Source organism: Podarcis erhardii (assembly GCF_964252035.2).
Source record: "Podarcis erhardii genome assembly, chromosome: 2".
Classification (NCBI taxonomy): domain Eukaryota; kingdom Metazoa; phylum Chordata; class Lepidosauria; order Squamata; family Lacertidae; genus Podarcis; species Podarcis erhardii.
This window is the reverse complement of record NC_138498.1, coordinates 5,717,180-5,740,107: the sequence shown is the minus strand read 5'-3', so window position 1 is coordinate 5,740,107 and position 22,928 is coordinate 5,717,180. Positions and strand designations below refer to the sequence as shown.

Genomic DNA, 22,928 nt, shown 5'->3' with positions numbered 1-22,928 from the left:
TCATATTGAGAAAGCTGCAGAATATATAAATCACTTGCCCCAAACCCACAAACACCAGACTAGAGCCAGCCGCTACATAAAACAAGTTTAATATCCAATGGGAGTGCACAGAGGTCGTGGTGCATCCAACTGTTCAGAGAGGGGGGCGAGAAAATCACATATAGGGAGCCATGGCCCAGAGAATGAACGAATCAGAAGGGGGTGGGGAGAGGAGGAAACCACTTTACACCAAGCAAAGGGGGCTGAAGCTAGGTAGGGAGAAGAGAAAAAGAGGAATAAATACATATTTGCCAGGATGGGGGAAGGGAACACACAGTACCAACACTGTCCAGAGGAAGGGAGTGACCAGAAAGTTGCATGCAGTGACCTGGGTTTAACCCTAATACAATCATTATCCCCTAAAATTAAAAAGGGGGAAAAATACAACTCTTCCAACTTCCCTCATCATGGAAAAGGAATCTTGCAACAGAAGGAGTGTTTCGGAGGAAGGATGGAATGTTCTGTCCAACTGAGAGATATCCATGGAGTAAGCAGCAACATTACTAAAGAGCCAACCTTTTGAAGCTGCCAAGGGCCGGGGCAGGGGGCACCCTTGCACATGCGCATGCTCCCTTTGGCTGGAAAGAGCAGGCCAAACCAGGAAAAAATGTGCAGTTAGCATCTGCATGGGCAGCTTTACAATAGCATTGGTCCCAAATTTACTGCGGCAGCCTGCACCAATCACCACCAAGCCCTGGTCTGTTTTCTGGGAAGGGAGCAAAACAGTAAGGAATTGATGGGGCTCAGGAGAGGTGCATTATCAAGGGCTCCAGTGCCATTTGGTCTAAGAAGTTGGAGTGCAAATGTTTCAAGTCCATCAGCAGCATTAAAAAAAACAACTAACCGTCCTGGGCCACTCATGAGGATGCTGTTAACAGGGCGACGGATTCGGGGAAGGAAGAGCAAGGAGGGCGTTCAGTATTGCTGCAATCTCAATTGTTGCCAGCAGGGGTCACTGCCCAACAAAATATATATATATATACAGGGACAGAAAGAATACAATTGGGGGGTGGGGGACAGAATGAAGTAGTAGCACTGCTCTCCCTCCAGAACATTGCCCCAATCTGGGAAGAGGAGGAGAAAGGAGAAAGAGGCCTTTGATCACCTGCAGACCCATTTCCTAGGATGCCCCCTCCTTGCACTAATCGGTCTCTGTTCCCTCTCCCCCCCCCTGCACATATTGCAGATACACACACACACACACACACACACACACACACACACATCTTTTTTAAGTCCCCGGCTTCACCACCTAGGTCCCTTCGCTGCAACCCAAAGCGCAGCACACAAAAGCAAGAAAGCAGCAGCTGCCACTGAGTATTGGTCACCTCCGGTCAAAAAAAGAGAGAGAGAGAGAGAGAGAGAGAGAGAGAACCAAGCTTCACAGACCACCAAGAAAATACAAAACTGACCAACAAAATAGAAAGGGAAACAAAAGAGAGAGAAAAAGAAAGGCCACAGAATCGGCACCCAAACCCCCCACTTGCCCCAACCCTCCCACCACACCCATATATTTTATTATCTCTATATATATATTTATCACACACACACGCGCACACACAGAGACCGTGCAAAAAATCCTGGCAGAGCCAGAATATGAGAAAAAGAGAGAGAGAGAGAAACCAAAAGTTAACCCCAACCCCTCCTACCCACCCCAACCCCCACAGCAACCGGTGCCGGCAAGGAAAAGCAAACCCAATAGGGAAAAGGAAGTTGGGGAAGGGGAGAGGAGGGTTGGGGAAGGGGGGAATCAACCCATAATGGAACCAACAAGTGAGGGGGCTTAGCCCCACCACCACCCCTGCACTCATTTCTTGTTCTTCAGCTGGTTGGCCAGCCAATCCAAGCCCTCGTAGAGACCGTCTCCGCTGGTGGCACAAGTGGCCTGGATGTACCAGTTGCGATGGCGCAGCGAATGCAGGCCCAGCTTGTCTGTGATTTCTGCCGCGTTCATGGCGTTGGGGAGGTCCTGGGTGGAGAAGAGGAGGCAGAAAAAGACCAGCGAGTTCAACTACACAAGAAGAAAGGCAGGGAGAGGAGAAAGAGGAAGCCAGCCTCAAAGAGGCGCCCTCAAAAATCAATTTAGGACCCAATGTGTGTTTGAGTCAGTGGCCACTGACCAGTGGTGTTGAGGTGGCGGGAGCATTTCCAGATATTACAACCTTGGTAAGAAGTGGCCATTTTTGCTAGAGGCACCATCTAGCTGCCCCTTCCTTCCTTCTTCAAGCCTCCTAAGATTCGCTGCTAGCTCTTCCCACAGTAGCCAGACTCCATACAGGAAGAGCTTAAAATGCCTGCCTGGCGATGAAGCCCTCCCCACCCACCCACTTTTCAGATTTCACCAAGTGTTGCCCATGGGTTCTGCCTGCTCTGCACTAACAAGTATGTATGTAAGTTAGTAAACTGGCTACCAAGGTAGTCAAAATTGAAACAGATTCCACCCCTGCCTGCTCCTGTAAAAAACCTCTGCTGCCATCTGCCAATGGCCTCCTCCACATGAGGCAGGTTAGTGACCAGAGGGAATATCTTATTATTATCCCCACCTCTGGAACTCTTACCCCACAGAGGCTTGCCTAGTTATCTTTTACATCCCATTTTACTCTCCCAGACTTCTGAAAAGTGTTATAAGGACATTTACAAGCATGTTTGATGTTTTTTAATGTTGCTTTAAATCATACCAATATTATTCTCTTGTTTACTTGGAAAACCCACCTGAAAACTAAGATTGAAGGGTGGCATATAATTGCTTTTAAGTACTATTTTGCACAGTTCATTCTGCTATTCATAGGGAGGAACAAGTGGAGTTGCTTCACAGAGGAACTGATGCATCCGTCAAAAGGAACTCTTACTGAACAACTCCTTTGGACTCTTTGATGTAACCAGGCCAGGCCCAAACACTTCCAAGTCCATTATTGCAATCCAGAGGGCTAGAAATTTGCTTTGGGCACACAAAAATCCAGGAGCTGAGGTTCTTAGGAAACAGAATTCAAAACCCATACCACTATCTTACGTCCACTCCCACAGAATCACAGTGCACACGCAGACTTGAATTATCCATGCACTTATTTTTGCAGCTACAAAAGCACATGATTTGTTTTATTCAGTCCTGCACCCAACAATATCCCCTCATCTGCACAGAATGCACATGGGCAAAAGCAGCAATTGCGCTTTCCTTCTGAACAGCTATTGTGAGGTGCTGCATGGAATCCTACAACCAAAGTTTCTTACTATGGAAGAGGCTCAACAGCATGGCAGTATACACCTTTCCACAGCCCATAGTTTGTAGGTTTCAGTGCTGCTCCACACCATGTATGATGCAGGTGTCTGTTTGTCCCAATGGCCCACAGGAAAATCTTAGCCACCTAAAGAGAAGCCAGCATGTTCCACAGTGTCCTTCTTGAGATTATACTGGTTCATGGCTGGGTTTTCAGCCAAAGGCTCCAAATTTCACTAGAGAAGGGATGGGGAACCAGTGTCCCTCCAACTGTTTTTGAGACTCTGAACTCCCATTAGTTCCAGCCAGCCTGAGAGAATAACAGCCAGGAATAATAGGAGTTAGTAGTCCAACAAACATCTGCAGTCACCGGTTTTGCACCTCTGTCCCAGAGGTGGAGTGGGCAGACTTCAGGCATGTCAAATCTCCTTCATTTTTTAAACTAGAAGATCTACTACCATGAGTCAGGTACAAGAGACACACAGTTATAATTAAAGAACAGAGTGCCTCTGAGCACATTCTGAGCCCAGGAATTTGCTTTCAACGCAAGATATGAAACGAGTCCACAGTTCTTTCATACAAACGCCTGGATAGTTTCATTTCAGCAGCGAGGCGGGGGGCAGGGGACAACTGGATGGACAATTTTGTTAGTGACATTGTTAAAAACACAGAGAGTCAGAAACTCTTGCCAATCTCATGCAAATATATTTACCAGTAAATCTTGCTTCTGCCTGCCTCTGCCCTACAGCATGGGTCAGTAGCACTTTGTTACTGCAATCCCAAGACAGTCAAACGGGGTCTGCCAGCAGGCCAATATGTTCCCGTGCATTCCTCGTCAAATCGCAGTGTCAAAGGCATGTCTGCTTACCAGAGGCAGGCAGGCAGAGAGACCTAGATCAGATCAGCCCATCAAAGAGGCTCAACTGACTCCCCACCAATCTCCGGTGTTCTGAAGCACCCCACCTCTCACTCTGGACCAACCTGTTTGTTAGCAAAGACAAGGAGAACAGCATCTCGCAGTTCATCCTCTGCCAGCATCCGCATCAGCTCCTCACGTGCCTCGTTCACCCGCTCCCGGTCATTGCTGTCCACCACAAAGATCAGACCTGAAAGCAAGAAAGGCTGAGGATGAAGGGACACAAGGTATATGAGAGAGAGAGAGACAGACATCTTGCAGGCCAAGTATGAGGATGTGTGTGGAGTGGAAATGGGATTAAAGAACGTGAGACCAGCGGGTATAGGGAGGTATACAAATTTAATAAGTAATAATAATAAAGAATTAACATGCGAGGAACTCTGGAGACTGCAAAGGGCAGGCCAGCTGCTCAAAAGATCTAGCCATCTGGAAAGGCAGAAGTAAGGATGCAAGCCAGTCCTCAACCCCATTTTTTTCAAGAGAAGATGGGAGAAAAAGGTTCCCCAATGGAAACTCACAGCCCTTCCTCTCAAGGAGAAGTGAAGTCTCTTAGAAAAATCTCAGGCTTTGAGTGGCCTTCACAACCACACAGCCTTATCAGCAACTCTGCGAGGCCTTTTCTCTATGTTTTTTACTCCCTGCCCTGCCCTGCCCTGCCCTACCAACACATACACACAAAGAAATGGAGGGATGGGCTTGTTTTCAAACTTGAAAGATAGAATTCGTGTCCTGAATGAGCACTCCAAGTTTTAAACAGATCTCTCAATTGTCCAGGGGCATTGTCTGACTAAAAACAAGAAGCACACGTTAAACCAAGGCCAATTAACCCCACCACCCCTTCAGGAAGGCCTCCCATGCAAGATGCTGAAGCTCAGGGAAACAGAGGCTGCCTGATAGCTACAGAATCTTGATTGTATGGTCCCAGAGTCATCCTACAATGTCAGCACCACAGGGCTGAAATTCAACCGAAGTGTCATGCTGTCCAGCTCCACTTGCATCCTACCCCAGGCCACATTCACACTGTACATTCAAAGCACTATGTTAGCACTTTGAAAAGCCATGACATCCCCCAAGGAATTCTGGGAGCTGCAATTTGTTAAGGATGCTGAGAGGTCTTAGGAGACCCTAAAAAGTACAATTCCTAGAGTCCCATGTGAATTGTGTCTAGCTGTTAACCAGAATGTTGGTGGCTTGGGTCCACTCAGAGACTGCTTGGGGCAGGGGGTTGAACTAGATGACCCTCGGGGTCCCTTCCAAGTCTACAATTCTATGATCTCTGGAAACTGTAGCTTTAGGACGGGAATAGGGATCTCCTAACAACTCTCAGGCACCCTCAACAAACGACAGCTCCCAGAATTCAATAGAGCTCAAAATAAACAATTGCAAGTGGCAAGGGACCCCAATCTCTATTAAAGCATGCAGGACAGATGGCCATCCAACCTCTGCTGAAAAACCTCCAAGGAAGGACATACCACTCCCTTGCAAGGGAAGTTTTCAGCCACGCAGTCCTGATGACCCTTTGCTTGCAAGTCACTTTGTTTTTCTTTGGAATTGTGAGATCCACACCTCAGTGAGAGAGGCACCTGCTCCTGTTTAAACATCCTGGGATAGGAGCAACAAAGCACTCTGGCCAAGTTACCTCAAGTCAACAAATCAGGGGTTTAACTGAGTCCGGGGGTTGCTGTGCCCAAGACATCCCAAGGGTGAAAACAAGCCCAGAGCCATGCCAACCTGGAAGGTGATGGGGAGAGAGGAGCTTGGTAAATCCCATACCTTGGGTGTTTTGGAAGTAGTGCCGCCACAAGGGCCGTATCTTGTCCTGGCCACCAACATCCCACACGGTGAAGCTGATGTTCTTGTACTCCACCGTCTCCACGTTGAACCCTGAAGAAGAGCAGCAGGTTAAGAACTAAGTTTAGCACGACAGGGGACTCAGCCCTCCCCCTGAGCTAGAGACAACCAAGCGTTCCACATTTAAAGACAACACACCAAGTATTAGCATGATTTTGCATAGGCCCCAGAATTAGCAGGCAAGTCTGTCTTGCTTCCAGTTCTAGTTCAGACTTCAGATGGCAGGTTCTTTGGTTGACAACAGAAAGGCAACAAGTGTGGCCATTAGAGGTTGCCATAAACTGAGGCTGCATGGTTCAACTATTTTTTGGTTCTCATTTTATGCATTGGCAATGCCAGAGAGGGATATTCTAAATGTTTTAAATTGTACTTTGGGAACTGCCCTGAGATCTACGGATGGAGGGCGGTATACGAATTTAGTAATAATAAAACCTCTTTATGGGGCAAGATTTGTTCTCAACAAATAATTTGGCAAAATTAAATCAGAAAGGGATTGTTTGCTCTTCAAGCTTCACCAGTAAGATGTGTTCACCAGTGCGCATGTTACCATGAAGAAGATTAAGCACTTGTTGACCAAACTGACTTGTTTCCATGTAGAACCTTAGCTACAGTCCAACAGTGGGTTCAAGAAACCACAGGGTTGTATCCAGTGAAGTCACTGCACACACAGAACTTCTGCTTGTGCCACGGAACATGTCCTCCCACTCCTCTCTCTGTGTGCCCCCCACATAATCCCAAAATCTGTCCTGGGGTCCGTATGTCCTTCCAAAAAGCTCCTCTGGAGCAGAGTGGGGGCAGGTATCTGTGTGTGTGTGTGGGGGGGTCCGCACACAGGGGACAAGAGGAAGGGGAAGTTCTTTAGTGCAAACAAGAGCCATTCTGCTCATGTAATTACCTTGTTGAATTTAACCCATGGGCTCCAATGTGACTAACTCTTTAAAATATTCTGAATAATGAGTCACCCTTTCCAACATAGCTGGATAAAAATCAGATGGTGCAATCCAGGGAGCGCTAGTGCTCCACAATCTGTTTCCTTCCACAGCACAGGCACCGCTGATGAATGGAGGTTGCGCAGCAACAGCGCATAACCAATTGCACTCGTAATGGCCTTACAGAGGGGCCCCCACCCCAATTTTCCTGGTTTCTGAGCCATTAACAACAATGCTATAAATGTTTCCAAACTTCCCTTTCAAATCCATAAAACCAGCCATGGTTTTTTGTTTCAGTTAAAAGGTTGAGGAAAGACCAAACCAGCCAGTCCTGTTGTGATCCCGAGATTACAGTAACATATCAGAGGCATAATTCATAGCTGAAATGGAATTTCTACATTTGAGGAGGAAGGTACCTCTGGAAACCAGCTGCTGAGGGAAGGTTGTTCTCCTCCTCATGCCCTGACCAGACATTACGCTGGCCAGCCACTGGTGGGCCAGAGAGACCCTTGGTCTATCTGGGCTCTTCTTAAGTTCCCGCGGCTCCAATGGACTTTGAGATAAATGTGCTTTTGAGAAGTGCAGAGGCAACAACCATCTCTGCTTAAAGCCTGCCAGCCCACTCAATACCACCCCAGGAATTGAGTGAGCTGGCAAGATTATTGTTCCTGACCAGGAACAAGACCCTCAACTGCTAGGGAGACCCTGACCCAGTAAGGTGCCTTTCCAAAGCTGGAGATGGAAGCTTGGAATGGCAATAATCAATCAAATTTGGGCAAATCGCTGGCATGGCAGGCAGGGTTCTGTGTGCCATGTGCATGTTTACAAGTTCTCCTCTGGATCTAGCGGCTCCTAGTTCTGTGAGTCACCCTAATTAAGCCTGCTGTGCACTCCGTCAGGGAGGGAACGGACTAGTACAAATGACAGAGAAATTGCTTTAACTTAGCAGACACCCCTCAGCACACCGCTTTCATAGGACTGGGACTCAATCCCAGGGGCAGTAGGGAAGACGGGATGCAAAGGGTTCTCATGGGGGAGTAAGGTGCTTGCTGATACTGCTGTCCTGAAGTTACATCCTATGGCCTGGCTTCAATTCAACCCTTGGAAAAGGAAGGGGGCGGGAAGCAGTTCCCCATACTGTACTAGTAGTAGGCAAGAGACTGTACCGATAGTAGGGATGGTGGTGACGATCTCTCCCAGCTTGAGCTTGTAGAGGATGGTGGTCTTCCCAGCAGCATCCAGACCCACCATGAGGATGCGCATTTCCTTCTTGCCAATCAGGCTCTTGAGCAGGTTTCCAAATATGTTCCCCATGGCGGCAGGTTCAACAGTGCAGGACTTGGCTTCTTCTGTCCAGTCGGTGTCAAAGGACAAGTCCTGTGACAATGGAGAGAGGCTATTAGTTGGAGGAATGGCAGCTCCCAGTAACAACAACCAGAACAATGCTCTTGAGACTTGCCCATCATGGATTTCCAGCCTCCCCAAAACTGGAGCCTGTCAGATGTTGTTAGACTCCCAACTCATCATTGCTAGCCAGCATGGCCAATGGTCAGGGTTGATGGGAGCTGGAGGGCACCAAGCTGGAGAAGACTGGACTAGCAGGTCCTACAAGAAGAGATAAGCCTGAAGCAATATGATGAGTTTTGCACCTTCCTTTAAGGCTGGGCTCACACACGCAAGCATAGAACACCTGGCCACACATTCAGCAGCCAACTGTTATTGTGGCTCTCCAGATGCTGTTGGACTCCAACTCCCATCAGCCCCAGCAGACATGGCCAATAGCCAGGGATTACGGGAGTTGTAGTCCAGCAACATTTGGAGAGCTACAATTTCCTTACCCCCTGCAAGAAACACAGACTCCACAGGAAGTATGGAGAAGATAGTGAAGTTCTTCCTGTGGTATTGAATCTGCCTGTAGGTTATTCACAAACACAGGGTAATTTGATGCGTGGATCTAAGACTCCATTGGAAACCTCTTTCGAATGGAATCTTCTTTCAAGCAGGAGGAAGGCTTTGCTGAACTGAAAGCCACACCTTCTGCAATTTAAGCCAGCCCTACAAGTGAATATCACAAAAGTTAATAACTGACTACAACATTTTCACACAGCCCACCCACAAAATTTTGTTTTTCATTTGTGATACTGCAACCGCCTGAAAGGATATTATGCCAATTCTTTTTCTCTTCATCAAGACCCAGCTGGTCTTCTGGAGGCAATGCTTGCTTACCAGGAGGCAAATGGCTCTTCAAAAGCCCTCCCTTCGAAGGTAATGCAAAATTATTCCCGCCTGAAGATCCTTCATGCAGGCTAAACAAAGACCCACTCTGGTCACAACCAGACCATACATTCAAAGCACACAGCTTCCCAAAAAGAATCCTGGGAACCAAAGCCCCTCACAAAGCTACAATTCCCAGCACCCTTAACAAATAACAGTTCCCAGGATTCTTTTTTGCGGGGGGGGGGGGGGAGGGAGTCATGTACCGTATTTTTTGCTCTATAAGACTCACTTTTTCCCTCCTAAAAAGTAAGGGGAAATGTGTGCGCGTCTTATGGAGCGAATGCAGGCTGCGCAGCTATCCCAGAAGCCAGAACAGCAAGAGGGATTGCTGCTTTCACTGCGCAGCGATCCCTCTTGCTGTTCTGGCTTCTGAGATTCAGAATATTTTTTTTCTTGTTTTCCTCCTTCAAAAACTATGTGCGTCTTGTGGTCTGGTGCGTCTTATAGAGTGAAAAATACGGTACTTTAAATGTGCATTGAGTGTGCTTTAAATGTATAGTGTGGATGTGAACATAACTTACCTTTTCAATGAGCACCATCCATTTCTACCCCCAAAGAAGCTCACAACTTATAACCAACTTGACGAATCCCACAAACATACAAACAGCAATGTATGATGGGGTTCCCCCATGTCTTAAAGAAAAGTATCATTTCATAAAATTTGTCACACAATAAATGGATACTATAACAGGCTAACTGGGCAGTTTCGAAGTTGCCATTGTCATCCATCCCTAAGCAACCCCAACAAACCAAGGGCTCCATTTTATTTGTAAACAAGGGGTGGCGTTTAAACCAGAAGCTTAAACACAAGGCCATACAAAATTCAAACCCAATTAATTTTGAGCCTCGTGACGTTTTCCAGTTGAAAAACATCAAGAAAGCAGAAATGCTACACATCCTCAATATTGTTGAACAAGCATGTTATGAACAATGATTTCCTCTACGCAGAAGAATCACATTATTCGAACACCACCTGAACTTCTAGAAAATTCAGATAAGCATGAGCACCCCAAGATTCTGATCAGATTATTCCTGATCATATCTTGTACCCCTACAGTTGTGTTACTTTCCTCCAGAAATTTCTCAGTTTTCCCCCCAATGAAGTTCAGGCCCCTACAGTTTAGAAAGGAGACGGCTTGAGCAAGGTGACTCAATGCAACTGGTCCAGCCCCAGCCTCCAGTTGCCAAACTAGAAACTAAAGACAACTGTGGCCATAGGTAACAAGACAAATAAGGCTTTAAGGAATGCAGGCTACTTGAGACAACAGCATTTGAGTATGAAATTTGTTTCCCAAGCCCTACCATGATTCTTACAAGTTGTGGAAGAGGACAAAGTGTGGAAGTAAGGCAGGCTCTGTATCATCAACCAAAGGCTGAGGAGGGGAATAAAAACTATCAAGCCCCCCAAAATTTCTGAAGTTGAATAACATGGGATGGGATCAAGGCACTCACACCTCTTTTCTTCAAGTACATGAGGTTAAGTTGCTATCGTGTAACAAAACGGATGAGTAGAAGCAAGCATAGCTATGCTGCTAGTTTTAAGACTAGGGACTACAACTCCCAGCATGCCTTAGTAGGTGGAGGTATGCAGTTCAGCAAGATGGGAAGTGCTTCAACATCAGATGATGTGGCTATGTTTGGGGAACAGTGCAATGCCTTCTAACCTGGGTACAGTAAATGGCTTATTGCTGCTGCCGCTGCCCAGAAATCACCTAAATTCCAGTGTCCCTATAAGGAAAGCTACATTTGGTGAGTGGAGGATCCCAAGCAGGATGGGGAACAGTATCCTGATTGAGAGCTAGCGTTGGGGGCAGGGTGGGATCAGCATACCGGTGTCAGCGGAGACCTATAAGGGATCCTTTCTCCTGCGTCACAATAATGAAAGGCAAAACAGAGGGAGGGGGGAAAGAGAGCGCACGTGCCAGGCACTGCCCGTCACATAAAGCGAGCCACATATGGCAGCATTCATCATTGCCAGACAGCTCAGTCGGAAGCCACATCCACGAAGCCAACAAACTGACCCCCACAAAGTCTTCCTGCAATTTGCCTTGCCATTGCCCTTGCCATGAGACCTGGATGATCTGTTTCAGGCTTTGACCAAACACAGCCTTGGCCCAACCCACTGTCATCTGCTTCTTTTCCAAAATAAAAAAAAAAAACACCCAGGTGTCTTGTCCCTTGATTTAACCAGGAAGCTTTGTGCGTGGGAAGGCGCTGACACATCCCAGAATGCTGCTTCTGCCGGGTGCTACTGGCGCCCCCTTCAGCCGAGAAACAGTAACTGCATCTCCCACAGCAGCTTCTCAAGGCCCAGGTGGCCTCGCCGGCCCGACTAGCAGGATGCCCCAGGCCAGGTGTCACTTGGGGGGCGAGCCCACGAGAGCGCGCGGCCTCGCTCCGTGGCAAGCCCCCGTTCCCAAGCCTTCCTCTCCAGCGCTCAGGAGAGAAGGCACGACGCCTGTCCTCGCCGCCACCCACGCGAGTGCCAGCCACCCACCCACCCACGCGCGCGCGCGCGCCCGCTGCCTGGCAAGCGCCCGCACGCGGCCCGCGGCTCTCCCCGGCAACCCCGGCCCTGAGCTGCCACCCGGCCGGGCCAGCCGGGCGCCGCCTGCTGCCCCCACCCCCGCCCCCGCCCGCCCGCCCGCCCGCCCGCCGCAGCGCAAGGAGCCAGCCAGACCCCCCCCCCACATCACAACGCGCGCGCTCGCGCTCCCGCGGCTCCCCCCGGGCCGCGGGGCTGCAGGCTACCCGGCACTCCCCCCCCCTCAAACCCCCGCACCCCGTTTAAATATTGCAACACCCCCTCAGAAAAACCCCACCACCACCCGCGCCATCTAACTTTGCCGTCCCTGGCCTCCCCTCCAACCGGGCAAGGGCGGGGCAGGGGGGGGAGGGGGGGAGAAGCGTCTCCCGGAGACCCCCCCCCTTTCCTGGCCAACGCGCGCCCCCCCCCTGCCCGCAAGGGCCTCTTCCCGCTGCCGCAATGGCCCCTCGCGCCCCCGGCCGGCCTCCGCGGGAGCCCGGCCGGCCTGCTTCTGTCGCCGGCTTCCCGCCGGCCCTCGGCTCCCCTCCTCCCGGCCCGCCCGCCCGCCCGGCGAGCGGGGCCCGGGCGCCCACCTGCTCCTGCTCCTGCGCGCGCCTCCGCCTCCTGCTGCCCAGCTGACTCTGCACTCCCAGCCCCGCTTGCCAGCCGGAAGCAGCGAGCAGGCAGGCCCGCGGACACGACGCTCTCGCGAGAACGCGCGCTACACACACTCACACACAAACCTGGGGGCGGCGAGTCTCGCGAGATGCCCCGCGCCCCCGTCTCCATGGTAGCAGCTGCGGCGGTGCAGGTGGGCAGGGCGGGGGAAGCGGCTCCTGGGCTGCCTCGGGCGGCAGAGTTGGAGGGGACCCCCGAGGGTCATCTAGCCCAGCCCCCTGCAATGCAGGAATCTTTCGTCCAACGGGGGGCTCGAACCCACAACCCTGAGATTCAGAGTCTCGTGCTGTACTGACTGAGCTATCAGCACCCCCCCCTCCTTCCTGAGAGAGCCAGCACCTTTTGTAGGTGTCTCGTTCTTTTCAACTGGGCTGCAAGATGATTGATTTGCCGGAGGACCATGGCTGCATTTTGGGACGCACAGGTTTTCATGTTACGTCCCAGATTATGAAGCACAGTCAGGGCCAGCCTGCAGCAGGAAACGGGGTGAAGGAATGAGGCTTAGAGAAGCACAAAGACAGTCTATACAAGTGTGCAGGTACAATTTAAATATAAATACACATGATCCACAGTTTTTAGTGTATTGATCTGATATTATAACTTTTTAATACATTCGGTTTGGCAATGAAGGACCAACTCTGGTTTGAAATATACTGGGTTTAGCAGTCATTAAATAAGAGGAGAGAGAGGTTCCTTTTGTGGATCAGGAATTGGTTAAGTGGTGGGAAGCAGGGAGTAGGAAATAAATGGACAGTCTCCAAATGGGGAGCTGTAGAAAGCAGAGTCCCTCAAGGACTGATACTGGGACCTGTGCTTTTAACTTATTCATAAACGAGCTAGAATTGGGATGAACAGTGACATGGCCAGGTTTGCTGATATATTAAATTGTTCAGGGCCAAACAAAAAATGTGAAGAGTTCCAGAAGGACCTCTCCAAACTGAGTGGATGGGTGGCAAAATGGCAAATGTAATTCAATGTAAGCAAGTATAAAGTATTTTGGGGGCATGTTGGGGCAAAAAACCTTAATATGCTCATGGAGTTTGAACTGGCTGTGTCTGACTGGGAACACAACCTTTGAGTCAATGAAGATGTTGACCCAATGATTATACAAATCAATGGGGCAGCCACATTTGGAATATACAGTGGTACCTCTAGTTAGAAACTTAATTTGTTCCGGAGCTCTGCATTTTAACTCGAGGTACCACAGTAATGTACAGTTCTGGTTGCCTCACCTCAAGAAGGATATTGTAAGTTGGAAGAGATTCACCAAAGGGCAACCAAGATGATCAAGGGGATGGAAGAACCCTATGAGGAAAGGCTGGAGCATTTGGGACTTTTCTTTTTTAGAGAAAAGTTGAGAAAGAGGTAACATGGTAGAGGTTTATAAAATTACGTATGACATGAAGAAAACAGAGGAGAGTTGTTTTTTTCCACTCATAACTCTGGAACTCATGGGCATCCAACAAAGCTGAATGTTGCAAGATTCAAGACAGATAAAGGAAAGTACTTCTTAACAGCACATAGTTAACTCACTCCCATGGGAGGCAGTGATGACCACCAACGTGGATGCTTTTAAAAGAAGATTAGACAAATTCATGTAGGTGAGGGCTATCCATGGCTCCCAGGTACAATACCTATGTTCTACCTCCACTGTCAGAATACCAGGTTGCTGGGAACTGCAAGTGGGCAGTGGTCCTGTTTGCAGGTTTCCCTTTGCAGGTTGGCCACCTGCAACTAGGATGCTCAACTAGATGAGCCACTGGTCTATCCAGCAGGCTCTTCTTATGTGTATAAGCTTATATCAATATGATTATACGGACTCTCTTCTTACTGTATTCATCTGGGAATTTCCATCTTGCTGGACTCCCATCTTAGAGAAGGAGCAGAATGGCAAAGATGCCCCAGCTTTGCAGAGCCTGTGCAGAGACCAGCAGAATAATGATATCCAGCTCTTGTGGCACAGAGCTCACGAACCACTGAGTCATGGCACAGTGAGTGCCCCCAAACAAACTGAGCTCCAGCTTTTTGCCAGTGCAGTGGAAACCTTAAGGACAAACAAGGCTAGCAAATGGATTCAGTGGATCAAATCCAACAATTAGTTAATATATTTAATTATGGGCATTATGAATATGAAAGGTGAATTCAGTAGCAACTGAAAATACTAGTCCATCCCTATATACACTGTGCAGCAGGCAATTTTGGACATGCCTACCTACCCCATGCCTGTTGTTTTTGTCCATGGAGTTTTCCTGGCAGGGATACTGGAGTGGCTTGCCGATTCCTGCTCCAGGTGGATCATGTTTAATCAAAACTCTCCATTATGACCTGTCTGTCTTGGGTGGCTCTGCACAGCATAGTTCCTAGCTTCTCTGAGTTATTCAAGCCCCTTCACCATGACAAGGCAGTGATCCATGAAGGAGTAAGAAGGCTGATCACTGAAGAATTGATGCTTTCGAATTATTGTGCTGGAGGAGACTCTTGAGAGTCCCATGGACTGCAAGAAGATCAAACCTCTCAATTCTGAAGGAAATCAGCCCTGAGTGCTCACTGGAAGGACAGATCGTGAAGCTGAGGCTCCAATACTTTGGCCACCTCATGAGAAGAGAAGAATCCCTGGAAAAGACCCTGATGTTGGGAAAGATGGAGGGCACAAGGAGAAGGGGATGACAGAGGACGAGATGGTTGAACAGTGTTCTCGAAGCTACCAGCATGAATTTGACCAAACCGTGGGAGGCAGTGGAAGACAGGAGTGCCTGGCATGCTCTGGTCCAGGGGGTCACGAAGAGTTGGACACGACTAAACAACTAAACAACAACAACAACCTACCCCATACCTGGCTTTGCTGAAGGCAGGGGGTTGCTGTCACTGCTCATCAGCAAAGCCCTGTGCAAAGAGCTCTGAAAGAACCAAAAGTGAGGGTCCTTTGCTTTGCAAGGGCTCAGCAAGGCCTGACAATCTGCCAGCTCCCTTGCTAGATAGCACTATGCAGGGGGCATAGGAGCCAATTCCTAGGAGCCAAGGTTCCTTTGGCCCACCCAATAAAATATTTGAAGGGGCCAGCCCCCTCCCCCAAGTTAATGGGCATTACCATTTAAATGGTGTGTGTGCCCGGCGTCATGATTGATTATTAAGGGCTAGACTTACCTGGGTTCCCCAATATTTTTTTTCAAGTTGGCATCAAGGGGCTTTGAAGATGGTGCTGCTGAGACCCTTGGAAAGTGCCATCATGCAGAGTGCTTTGGAAGGAGCTTCACAAGACCCAGATAACTTTTGGGTCTTGTGAAGCCCTTTGCAAATCACTCCGCAATACCCTGTGGGCAAAAAAAGTGAAATAATGTCAGACTTGGCCTGGGAAGGATGGGAGAAAATGATGATGTGATTCACCAGCTAGATCCAGCTCCACACTTCCACATGAATGTACTGTGGTGTAAGCTTTCATAGGCTGCTGTTGGCTTTCTCCGTGCTGAGGCCTGGAAAGTTTGGTAGATAAAGTGGTGAGAGATTTAAATAAAGTTATGCTTCCATATTGGGGAGCTGTATATTTTCAGAGAACTAATGGCAGATTAAAAGAGGGATTGCTGTTCATGTTGTGTGTTATCCCGCTTTTACCTGTGGTAAAAACATATTGTTGAGACAATGCAGAAACCTGCAAAACATGTTTGACTAGAGATGTATGTTAGCTATGGGAAATGATGCCTCTGTCAAACCAACGTCGGCTCAGAAAAATCTGTCTCCTGCCTGAGCTGTCCTCTTTCCGAAGAAGCCTAACAGTGCAAGCCCAGTGGTATTATTTCATATTGGAAGAGTTTCTGAGGGTCATCTAGTCTATGGTTACCAGATTTTTTTTCAGTGAATCTGGGGACACTTTTTTTTTTTTTAAAGCCTAGTAGCAACAGGGAGTCAGTAGTGGGGACGGTGAGGCAAAAGACCCTGGGCCCAAGCACACATGCATATTGTATACAGGTGCAAAGCCCTTCTTTCACACCCTGTGAAACATAAATGCGCGGAGGTTTTTTAACTCCTGGGCAACGGCTGCCCATCCATGACTCCCGAAGCTCCCCAAATCTCCTGCCCACTTCCCCCTTTGTTTTGACAGATTGGGGGAGGCTCGGGAGTCACGAGAGGGCGGTCGTTGCCCAGGAGGGGCGCAAGGCACACAGTTTCTCTGCCAGGCAAGGTGCAAAGCCCTACTTTCGCACCCTGTGAAACATAAATGCGCAGAGTTTTTTAAAAATTGGGCAACGGCTGGCCGGCCGGCTTTGACTCCCAAGGCTCCCCCAATCAGCCAAAACAAAGGGGGAAGAGGGCAGGAGATTGGGGGAGGCTCAGGAGTCGCAGGCGGGTGGCTGTTGCCCAGGAGGGGCGCAAGGCGCGCAGTTTCTTTGCAAGGTGCAAAGCCCTTCTTGCGCACCCTGTGAAACATAAGTGCACAGGTTTTTTTTAAAAAACTGGGCAACGGCCAGCCGCCCGCAACTCCCGATCAGTCAAAACAAAGGGGGCAGGGGGGCAGGAGATCTGTACCACCGGATGTCCCTGGTTCCCCTTTGGCAGTGACGGCAGCAGCGGCAAGTCAGCAGGCCCGAGCCTACTTGGTAGCGCAGTTGGCTCTGGCTGGCTTCAGGAGCTGCTCGTTGCCGTGACGCCCGCCATTTTTCCTCACCGGAAATCCCCATATAATGTGTCTTGTGCGCAACAAATCATATGGGGACTTCCAGTGAGGGAAAATGGTGGGCGCCACGGCAACGAGCAGCTCATGAAACTAGCCAGAGCCAACTGCGCTACCAGGCTGGCTCAGGGCTGCTGAGGCTGCCACTGCCATATTTCCCGGGGACAGATTTGTAAATCTGGGGACTGTCTGGGGACAAATTTGCAAATCCAGGGACTGTCCCCGGGAACTGGAGACGTCTGGAAACCCCAATCTGGTCCAACCCCCTGCAATGGAGGAATCTCTTGCCCATAAGGCTCAAACCCATGATGCTGAGATTAAAAGTATCAAGCTCTACCGCCTGAGCTATCCCAGTCAGAAGTGCTGATAAGCATGCATGTCCCACTGAATGTAGTGTTTACTACTGAGTAAATGTGCACTGTAAATCTGTGAAGGCTACCTTTAACTTCCCATTACTTGTGTGGTGCAGAACTGCAACAAGCATGGCACATGCTAGTATTCGAAGCCAATTGTCATTGCTGTCAGTCTATGGAAAGTTCTCCTGTAGTGATGAAGATGAAGATGATGAAGATGATTTTAAAAGCCCTAATGAAAACAGACCAGCATTTTAGAATGAATTTCTCTTGGTATACCAAATGTTTGTAATTGTATACTCATTTTTGCAAAGCTTATTTTGCCTAATATTTATATTTCCATAAAATTCATGTTTTTATGTTTGCATTTCTATGCACACTTTATCCCAGTATAGGCATTTTTGTACACATTACTTGGCTGGAGAACTGCATTGCAGAATTTGGGAAAATGTGAATTTCAAAGGATGATTGTGCTTCAGTTTGTGGATTGTTTCAGAAAGTGTGAATTAAGAAGCATACAGTGGACGCTCGGGTTGCGAATGTGATCCGTGCGGGATGCACGTTCACAACCTGCAGCGTTCGCAACCCGCAGCGGCGTGTTCACAACCTGCAGCGGCGCGTCTGCAACCCGCAGCGGCGCGTCTGTGCACGTGCGGGGTGTGATTCAGTGCTCCTGCACATGCGCAAAGCGTGATTTAGCGCTTCTGTGCATGCGTGACCACCAAAACCCGGAAGTAATCCGTTCCGGTACTTTCGGGTTTCGGCATGTCTGTAACCTGAAGAAACGGAACCTGAAGCATCTGTAACCCGAGGTGTGACAGTATTTGCCTTTAAATGTGAACCGAAACACATTTAACTCTGGTGCCTACTGCTAACACACATTTCAAGCAGTTTGAGCTAACCTGCCAAATCCTACTTTTGCTGTGAACATACTGTGAGGTGACATGGACAGAAGTTGACCCTGTGCCCCCTCCCTGCCCAGTGGCCAAATGCTGAGCCACCCCTCAGTGACACCCACACTAACACACCTCTCTCCCCTACTGCTTCCCCGCTCCTTCCACCCACTGTCTCACACATGCAGTTGGCTGAGCTTTCCGTGTGTTCAGATGCAACCACTCCCTGCTGAAGTGCACAGAGAAACTCAGCACAAGTGAAGTCATGGCTGCGGGTGGAGACCAAGCTGAGTTCAGCAAGTAGACCTGGTCCAGCCTGACTCACAGCTTGTGGGTCCCTCTTGGGCTGGGACCAGGATGAGGACACTGGCAAATGGCTGGGGATCTCTGCCTTCAGATCACAAAAAGCTTAAACTCAGCCTCTGTGATCTTTCAGGTGCACTGGAGAAGACAATAAGTGGGGCAGGATATCCCATAATTGAAAGCACTAGTCAGCAACTAGATTTCCTGGTCTGCTACTATGAGAAGCAAATGGGGGAAAGTGGATAAGTGCTTCAATTCCCTCCCCATAATTCCCACCAAAATCTGTTGCCACTGACACCAGTTGTACCACTTTAAAAACAAAACAAAACAACACTTTCAGGATGGTGAGAAGGTGGCAAAAAGCACCTGCCTTACCCAGGCACATTTTCTGAACTCCCAATTGTGCACTATGATGCAGCTGAACTGGAGTGCAGGAAGGATGTGGCTGTGAAAATGTCCCAACTGGATCTGAAAGATGCGTTTGGACCAGTGTGTGTTGTGTTTGTGCCATTTGCTGTAGCAAATTGCAGAAGGTGGTCCACTCCATACCACAGTCCATGATCTGCCACTTTGCTTTCCCCTTCCTGGTCCGCCCCCCCCCCCCCCCCCCGCAAAAAGCATGAGGGAGGGGAAGAGACATGAGACCTGATTGGCTGGAAGAGAACCACACTGTTCCATTTCATAGACATTTCCCCACTTTTCCTTCCTCATTATCTAATTGTTTTAAAGAGTGATTTGCTCCACTGCAACCAATCATTCACTTACATATTTAAAAGCTGTGTTTCACAGTGGATCTTTTCTGGTAATCTAACGGTTGCATGCTTCTCTAAAGAGTGTCAGAACACGTCGAAGGAAAAATAGAGTAAAAAGGTTCTTATAACCCGAGTCACAGAACATTTACAGATGCTTTTAACCCTGACACATCAGTAAAAAACGAATCTTGAGTTCCTTTGAGCATGTGAAATGTGCCACAATCTCAGCAGTGACATACACGATGGCAAACAAGGGGCAAAGCTTCCAGAAAGGCCTTGAGGTCTGGAACCTCTCCTTAGTAATTAACCACTGGAAAGGAAACAAGAAGGAAAGCACTCTGAGCTCGGAGGCAGCTACAACTTTGTAGAAGCCCGCTGTATTAAGGAAACCCGACTTGGAAGGATCTGCTGGAAAATCTCTGTGGTGTCCGTATCATCAGGCAAGGCGAAAAAAGTGTCATAAAGGGTGGCGACGGGGAAAGGCAGAAAGTTCTTCTGACCCACAGGACACAAATCCCCATTAAATGAATGGAATGAATGGAACCTATCCCAAACCACACTTCATTTTCAGAGACTGCAGAGAAGCTCTCTTGCATTTGTCCCCAGAAGGTGAACCAGACACCAAGGATCTTTCCTTGCAAACTGTGTTGATTTCAATACACTTGAGTGGTATATAAACATTGCTATTTTGGGGGCAGGGAGTAAAATGCCATTTGGCTTTTCCACCTCAAAATGTCTTAGGCTGCATACACATCAAAAGTTTAAGGCACCCCCCCCACCCAAGAATCCTGGGAACTGTAGCTTGTTAGGGGTGCTGGGAATGGTGGTGTGAGGGGAACTACAGTTCCCAGAAAGCATTGTGCTTTAAATGTATGATGCGTACGAACACCCTTGTCCATCCTCTTCTTTCCCAGCCTCGCGCACGTAAAGGATACAAGGGAGGGTATCCATTGTTGCTGTTAACCCTTCCTCCCCCATTTGTAAGTAGCCTTTTCTTCCCTCGTTGCCTTAGTGGGTGACAGCTAAATGTAGTGAAGCCCCCACCCCATAATCTTCTAATTCCAAAAAAATCCTTGTGCAAGAAAGCAATGCTTTGTTTTAATTTCGGTTTATTGGAAGAATCTCTGAGCATCAGTTCCATCTGGAAAGAAGCATCATCCTGGGGCTGATGTGAGCTGCAAGCCTGCAGTGGCCGCGTAGTAAATCACCCCATGGAGCTGGCTGCAGCAAGCGCCTTTCCCCGAGACCAGAGCCAGGGCCTGACAGAAGTCGAGAGGAATTTTGAGAGGTTGTGGTTTGGGTTGGAAGGAGGAGATGTTCTGGCATTGAAACACTGACATACACACATCAAGCTAATTGCAAACACACACGCACACACACACTCCATGCTGATCACATACACTATTATCACATGCGCTTCCCACGCTTACTGGACACTCACTAGGATGTGCCAGTAATTCCTGAGGCTCCACATCTGGTTGCACTATTGAAATAATATATGGTCTGCTTATGACACACACTTGTGTTGACAGGCTTCCTATATGCACTGGGCTGGACATTTACATTTTGTGACATTTACCTGTAGTAGCAAGTTGCTATCTGTCTTCATGTTACACCAGGGACAGACTGCAGTCTCTGTCCCTGCCAGCACCCCATATTTTCTTGCTCCTTTTCAGGATTTAAGTCAGTCCTTTTTGCAAGCTCAAGGAACCACACTGAAGCAGTTGCTGAGGAACGCCTGTGTGTTGTGAGGTGCATCCCGCTTCAAGCCACAGGCCCGTTGGAACTCACACAAACTGGGAGCATGGCTAATCCTCTCCCAGGGCGGATTAGGCGCTGCAGGGAAAGACTGGTGATGGTGGGCAAGCTGTCTTTCAATGAAGCTTGCTGATCCCACCCAGGAACTTGTTGAGCTTCCAAGGTGTCCAGGAACAGTCTGAAAAGCAATGGTTTAAGTCATGGCTCCAGGGCCAGCCCTGACATTTAGGCACAGCAAGGCCACCATCGCAAACAGCTGATGCTGGGGGCAGCAACCCCCTAGTGGTTCCTTGCTGCCTTGGGTGCAATGGGGGACACAAGCCTGTTGTCTGCCAGTCCAGTTGGCCTCTGTACTTGGGATGGGGAGAGGCACCTTCACCTTCAAGACTAATGCTCAGAGCTCATTCATACTACAGTGGTGCCTCGCAAGACGAAAAGAATCCGTTCCGCGATTCTCTTCGTTTAGCGGTTTTTTTCGTCTTGCGAAGCAAGCCCATAGGAAATTCGTTTTGCGAAGCACCTCCAAAACGGAAAACCCTTTCGTCTAGCGGGTTTTTCGTCTTGCGAGGCATTCATCTTGCGGGGCACCACTGTATTGTTTAACCTGGATGGTAAGCTTCCTGTTCGTTCACTAATTCTCAGCTGTCCACACGACTTTCTCCTCCAGTCGGTGCCTTTCCACCCTTTCACCTCCCTTAATCTGCATTTTCTTATACCATCTCCTTTTCAGTGTATCCGTGGAGTAAGAAAATCCAGGGAGGAGAAAATGCGAGAAGGCAGTGATTCGGAGGAGAAGGTCATATGGACAATGAAGAATTATAATCCACATTAAGCAACTGTATGGTTGAGCCCTCAGTCAGAAGAAACAACAACAGGGAGGGAAGACTTTGAGCCTAAACAGAGTGTCTTTTCCCTTGCCACTGGGTGACTACATGTGGGATTAGGGAATGAGATCTGAGTTAGAGGAAGCAACTTGCATGGAAGTCTGGGTTTCAGCACCTTCCATTTTGCGAACTAACTTTAGTCCTGTGTATTGCTTATCTCCAGACACTTATTATGGATAGGATTTTAGGTATGGTATTTAGATTTTAAACATGGCAGAAATCCATTGTGTACATTAATCTACAAACATAGATTATGTGACATAGAATATTGTCTGGGGGTTGACAAACAAAACTGAGTCATGCCGCAGCCTAAGGTAACGCCAGCAGAAGAACCGCCATTTCGTAAAACATGTTTTTAAAGAACAAGACAAAGATTACTATATAATGGTCTCTCTTTTTTTGAAAAAGTGGGTCTCATGTTGCAGGATAGGATTAAAGCTGGCACCTCACCTTGTTTCTAACACAGACAGGTACATACTCTGCCACATTGCACATCACACCTATAGGATACACAGCAACAGGTGTTTATCTCGTTCAATACACAAAAGCTGCATAGCCAAGGTCACATACAAATGTGAACATCTTCCATGCCACACACACACACACACACACACACACACTCATGCATAAATGAATGTATACCATGGGGGTAACTACTATTCAAAATTCAGATCCAGTCTAAAATTCAGAGCTTTCTTTTTGGAGTCTGTCTGTTGCAATGGGCCGAATGTTCCTGCTTCCTTGTTCTTGGGAAAAGGTGTGTACTGGCCTCATGCAGGTTGCTCCCAGACTTCAGAGCCTGGCTTTGGAAAATGGACTTCTTGATTCCCTGTAGGGTAAGAATCTCTCATTAAAATAAATAAATAAATAAATAAAATACATATCTCT

The 22,928-nt window shown here is 48.4% G+C and overlaps 1 protein-coding gene across 1 annotated transcript; it reads right to left on the bottom strand.

The window, feature by feature from the left end:
• Window positions 1-73: 73 nt before the first annotated feature.
• ARF3 (ARF GTPase 3) lies at window positions 74-12,465 on the bottom strand. Its single transcript, XM_081849384.1, has 5 exons — window positions 12,347-12,465; window positions 8,116-8,326; window positions 5,943-6,053; window positions 4,235-4,359; window positions 74-2,008 (listed from the first exon to the last, which is right to left on the bottom strand). Exons 2-5 carry the CDS (start codon window positions 8,261-8,263, stop codon window positions 1,847-1,849), a joined length of 546 nt encoding a protein of 181 aa, XP_081705510.1. The 5' UTR covers window positions 8,264-8,326; window positions 12,347-12,465; the 3' UTR covers window positions 74-1,846.
• Window positions 12,466-22,928: the final 10,463 nt, after the last annotated feature.

Coding starts and splice junctions, on each gene's coding strand:
- ARF3 (XM_081849384.1), bottom strand. CDS start 8,263: ATGGGGAACATATTTGGAAACCTGCTCAAGAGCCTGATTGGCAAGAAG. Junction 6,054..8,115: donor CACCACCATCCCTACTATCG/GTACAGTCTCTT, acceptor GCTCTTCTTCAG/GGTTCAACGTGGAGACGGTG. Junction 4,360..5,942: donor CTACTTCCAAAACACCCAAG/GTATGGGATTTA, acceptor TCTTGCTTTCAG/GTCTGATCTTTGTGGTGGAC.